The sequence below is a fragment of the Lepisosteus platostomus genome, chromosome 9 (assembly GCF_059453375.1).
Source record: "Lepisosteus platostomus isolate fLepPlt1 chromosome 9, fLepPlt1.hap1, whole genome shotgun sequence".
Lineage (NCBI taxonomy): Eukaryota > Metazoa > Chordata > Actinopteri > Semionotiformes > Lepisosteidae > Lepisosteus > Lepisosteus platostomus.
Window position 1 is genome coordinate 16,452,758 of NC_142619.1, and position 6,000 is coordinate 16,458,757.

Sequence of the window (6,000 nt, forward strand, 5' to 3'; positions counted from 1 at the left end):
AGGATGAAATGGATATAATCAGTTTTCAAAGACCTTAAATCTCCACTGGACCATGATAACGATGATTATTAAGAAGTGGAAGGTGTTGGCACCACCAAAACACGACCCAGATCAGGCCATCCATCCAAACTGGGTAACCAAACAAGAAGAAGCCTGATGAGAGAGGTTACCATGAGGCCAATGGCAACTTTGAAAGAGCTACAGGCTTTTTAAGACCAAGACTGGTCCATGTTTGCCTGTGACAACAATATCCCAAGTATTCCAAAAATCTAGCCTGCATGGCAGGTGGGTGAGAAGAAAGTGATTACTGAAAAAAGAGCAATAAAGCAATAAAATACTGCAAACATGAGCAAAATGTTTTGTGATCTGACAAGACTAAAATGGAACTTACTAGCCTAAATGTATTACGTTTGGTACAAAACCCACCACATAACCTAAAGTACACTATCCCTACAGTCTAGAATTGGAGTGGCAGCATCATATTATGGGAATGTTTTTCACCAGCAGGGAATGGGGCACATGTCAGGATAGAAGGGAAACCTACAGCCTTCAGCAAGAAAGCTAAAATTGGGACAGTTGTTCACTTTTCAGCATGACGATGACCCAAAGCACACAGCCAAAGTTCCAAAAGAACAACAGGGTAAAAGTCCTCAAGTGGCCCACTCAGAGCCCTTGACCTCAATCCTACTCAAAACCTGTAGAATGACTTGAAGGTTACAGTTCATACATGATCCCCTGGCAATATAACTTCTGTAAGGAGGAATGGACAGACATTTCTAAAGATAAGAAACAGCTTTTTCTAGGTACGTTGTGTTGCTACAGTCCTATCCATATAGAATTAGCTGTAATTTAAGCAACAAGTGCTTCCACCAAGTACAAACAAGGGTGTGTACACTTATCCCACCCATTTTACTAGATTTTAACTGGAAATTACTTTTCAAAATGTTTGAGCATTTGTTTTTCACTTGTTGTGTGCTACAATGTGGAAATAAAGGCAATGTACTGTAAATTCTAACTTAATGAGTTTTGATTTCTGACTATTAGGCCACAAAACGTACAAACCATCTATTATATCCTTCATGACAGCCAACAGCATTCTGCCTGTTTTTCCCCCAGCATTAACACCTGAATTATTACTTCAATGAACACTCCCATGAAATTGACAACACTTTCACAACATGTATGATCACTTGCTTTAAGCGCCTTGGGGCAACCTTGTTGTGAAAGGTGCTATATAAAAATAAATTAAATTGAACAAGATTTGAATCAATCACTGATTGGAGGTGATGTCCAATGAAGGAAATCTGGAAATCAAATTCACTCCCATTTCCATATGAGAGATCTGGATCTAAATCAGTAAGCAGTATCCACTACTGAAGAAGAATGCTTTGTTACGCCTTCTACCCTTAACAACATTTGTTTTGTTTGTAGGCAGGTTTCTCCTCTTTTGTAGTTGACAAAACACAAAAACGTACATCTGATTAGCACTAACAGAAATTAAACCTAGACTGTCATCTGAAGGAACCAAAACTTTCAAGACCACGAGAGGATTCAATCCTCAACCTAGTGGATTTCTTCCAAATGAACAGTGAAACTCGAATCAGAGGACACAAGTGGAAACTACAAAGAACTGAATTTAGAATTGAGAACAGAAGGCACTTCGTTACTCACTGGGTTATGGGAGTATGGAATAAGCTACCAGCTGTATTATAAAAGCTGTTACTCTGGTTTCTTTGGAAAAAACACATGTATGGGATCCTTGGATAAATTCACTACTAAATACCAAATAGGCTAGATTATCCTTATGTTCTTATGAAAGCAGGTACTGATGAGTTACAGAGGAATCACCAAGCCCATTCCTATTCCATTTCACTTATATTTCAGAATATATGTATATTTATAATATGTTAATATACTGTAATATACCAAACACTATTGGTTTCAATATTCAGTTGTTGAATTTCTAAGTATAGAATCTCCAAGAATACTGCAATTATAGAAAATGTCACATTACCAAATACAGTACAAATTGTTCAAAAACCTGTTTTTTTCCATAAATGACAAGATTTTAAGATTACCCCACTACCACTTTTACATGACACTACAACTTTTAATATTCTCTTCCAATCAAGTTTGACTACAGGTCCCATGAGAAACAATTACGCCCAATGAAAACCTATCATTTGAAAAAATATTTGTAAATTTATTCAGAATCTTCCGTATAGTCTTAGAAAGCTTAAGGTTTAGATTCACAGACTTTGAGTGACACTGGTCCAGGAAACACTGACCTAAATTAATACCAAGTAGACAATATATGCGAATAATCTATTACTATGCTTTACATATTTCTTTTTCTTGATGTGATAAGTACCACTTAAGAATTTATGACTTGGAGCACAGGACAATAAAATTGTTTGTATTCCAAATAATGTTGCAAATAGTCTGTTAAGGACCATTAGCAAATTCTACTCATATAACTACAAATGTTCTAATATGTCCCAAAACATGAATACAACAATGCACAGTTACAAACAGTATAAAGGTTGTCCCATACATAATTTTCAGTTTACAAGTTTGTTTCTACAAATACCTGCATGTAATAATATAGAATTTGCAATGGTCTCGCTGTGGCTATAACAAAGAAACAAAATAGGCAGAATGAGGATATAAAAACTAACCCACTAAAACTAGCCCAAAAATATCCCAATAGACTCACTTTTGAATAATGACCAGCACTGCTCACATCCTATTAGATTTTTTATTATATGTTCATCTCATATAAACGGGACAATACGTCCTATTTAAAATAAACTTAACCAGATAAGAAATTGCAGCAGGACATAGCATATTTAGGCTCAAATATTAAAATTGCTCTCAATGAGGGAAAAAAAAAAGTTTTCTCCTGCACGTGAACTAGGAGAAAAGAAGGGTCAAATCTCTATTTCCCTTTATGGATGGTTTGTAACTGTGCTCAAAAGTAAAATATTTCCACTTCATTACTGCATTTTTTCACTAACCAAAAAGATCTCAAAGAGGAAAGCTTCAAATAGAGATTTTTTATCAGTCACCATGCATACTGTACATGAAGGTTATAAGTATAAAATTCATAGGAATTTTATTAAACTTAAAATATTCCTTCATATTTCATAGTTTGTTAACTATAGTATATATACTTATTTAATACGTTTACTAATTTATTACAATAACCAACAAGATTTCATACCACAAAAATGTATGGTTTTACCGTTCTTTCGAAACGGAATGTTGAATAGCACTTGCATACCACTAAAGAGCATAAAATCTCAACAGGATAATGTACATGTGCAATAACATAGCTGATGACTCATCTAACAAAACTAGCGAGTCCACATTTTTGTGTACTGAGTGACGTCTTTGATTTGTTTCACAAATTTCCATTTTTTTCGCGAAAAATCATTTGAGATGTATAGTGAGAGCTGCGTATTTCAAAAAACGAAACGACAGGGACAAATTTAAATATTGTCATATGAATCTCATAATCTGTTTTTTACCTCCGGGAACCTGATATTGACCATCACTTCATGAGATGAAATTGTGCAATATCTGCTGATGAATAGCTTGAAATAAATAGCTTGATAAAACAGATAAAACAACTGCAACAATAAGCAGGATTGTCAGTTTTTTTTCCTTAAGGATACAATCTATTTAGCGATATTTTTGTAACAGGTCTTCGCCAATTTAAATTATAATATTGGCTATGAACTGGTTTAAATTCAGCATTATCTCAAAGCTTATTCCCCCGTGATACAGTGAAGCACGCGTGTGAAGTGTAATCAGGTTTTGCTTGACATGATTTGCTTGTACTAGCTCACATTTCATTTTTATGCTGCAGAAACCGTTACAAGTACTGTATAGTATTAAAAATTCAGTACTGCCTTCACTTTGCCTGGACGATGATCCAGTCTGTCGCATCAGTGATTTGTCTGGATAAGTAAGCTGTCTCATGCACTTTAAATACCGACACATGTTTTTAACTATTTAAATGCGGAACTGCAAAAATCGCACATTCTTGCATTATATGAATTCCCAAATACTTATCGCATAGATAAGTCAGTTTATGACTTTTTTGCATGTTCAGTTTCTCCTTACCACACTACCAACTGCACTAATGATATCAATCACCCTTTATCGTTTCGAAATATTAATACTCGTGTCTACACAATGAACATTTTGAAAAATTGAACATGTTATAAGGAAACTGATAACTTAAATATTTCTGAACCCACTGTACATCTAACCTGCAGCAGAACACTCCAAAACTAACATCTGATCCAAAGTTTATTTCACTTCTGCCTAAATAGAAGTTAAAACCTCTGTGTAATAACAGTCATGCGTATTTTATTTAGAAGACTGGAGCGGTTTTAAGCTTTAGACCCTCGCTTGAAAATGAAACGAAGCTCACGCACCAGCACGCTCCAAGGAAGTGAAGGTCAACAACAAAGCAAAGCCTCATTCAGTGGTACTGTACTGTATGCCGTGTCCCGCATGAGACAAGATCAGTCTGAAAACACACACCAACACATAATACTACACCGATCGCTGAAATTGGTGATTTCACAGCAATTATACTGCTACTGTTGTTTCTAGCATGACTATTAATATAATAATTAGAAGAGGAATACTTACGGGGAGTGGGGCTCCATGTATTGGACGCAACAAACTGCAGGTAAGCAGTAAGAGCTCCAAACATTAACACCGCAACAAACACAACATATTTCACATTTCTTCTTAATTTTTTGACTGGAAAAAAGAACATCATTTTATTGGCCTTTCAGGAACACCGCCGAAGCGATTGCCGTATCCTTTTTCCCTCCAGTGAAAACCTCTTGGCAAGTTCGCACCAAGTTGATTTAACTACAGACAAGTCATTCTGACTTCTCGGCTTTTCCACTACTGCTTAGGTCCATCCAACTCGTTGCAGAAAATTAAGCATTTGTAGTTCAACTTACACAGCTTAAACTTTGGAACTACATTACCCTGAGCTTTCTATAACTTTTTAATTCATAATAAGCCTCCCGGTGAAATGGGAGGAAAAAAAGGCTAAAATGACAGACACGCCACGCTTTCCTCACAGCGCGTTGCTTTTTAAAGATTGAAGTCACTTCTATAATACTATCAGTATTTGTATCTGAAGGAGGGATCTAAAATGGCAACGCCCAGCGGATGTGTACGGTGAGACCCAGGTAATTCGAGTTGAAAAACACAGCTGTTACTTGTAGATTTAAACTCGGCTCACTTCGAGGGACTTGAAGCTGACTCCTCAACGCGGGTTTCCGGCTAACATGACCACTTGGGCATTGTTACCATACGTATGCAAATAGAAGTCTAGTCGCTGTACCTTACACTTCCCCTCGCTGCGCTTCCAATAAATTATGTAGAGAGGACTCGGATATCCAGCAGGGATTTTAAAAGTCAGTCCCTTTTTCTGAAACGAAGTGTCCCTAATGTGTTGTGAAGTTTACAGATGACATTTTTTGTGTGTGCAGTATCGTGGAATTGGTCGTTTTCCCGATTCTGAATATAATGGTTTTGCTGTCATTAAAAAGATAATAATCCCCGGTCTTCCATTGTCATTTTGCAAAAGTAAAAAACAAATCAAATGATTGCACGATTTAAATAATAAAGTCTACAAGATTATGATAATAGAATTTCAAATTCAGAAACATTAATCATACAGTACCTATTATGCCTATTATAAATTTATCGAACCTTTCGGGAAAAGTTTTCTTCCAGGTTAAGGAGAAGAATAACCTTAAAGAGGCTGACTACTCCAATGTATTTAATGAAAATGAAAAAATAAACCTCAGAATGAGATACACGTTTTAATAGTTTTAGAAAATACAAAAAGACGATGTTTGATACTACAGTATGTGATTCACTTACAACAAATAGTCATTTTGTCTTCTCTCTTTTTGAATCTATGCGTCAGCAATGTGATATAAATAATTTTACAAATACGAA

General features: G+C 35.7%; 1 protein-coding gene across 2 annotated transcripts in view; it reads right to left on the minus strand.

Annotated features, from left to right (window-relative positions):
* The window catches only part of b4galnt3b (beta-1,4-N-acetyl-galactosaminyltransferase 3b), a 93,350-nt gene extending 88,119 nt beyond the window's left edge, over nt 1–5,231 (minus strand). Inside the window, exon 1 of one of the 2 annotated variants that reach the window (XM_088646978.1) lies at nt 4,666–5,231. In XM_088646978.1, coding sequence (XP_088503104.1) covers nt 4,666–4,798 — 133 coding nt within the window. In that variant the 5' untranslated portion in view covers nt 4,799–5,231. The remainder of the gene's footprint in view (nt 1–4,665) is intronic. The other variant, XM_088646979.1, reaches the window with a different exon arrangement.
* Between the last annotated feature and the right edge of the window lie 769 nt (nt 5,232–6,000).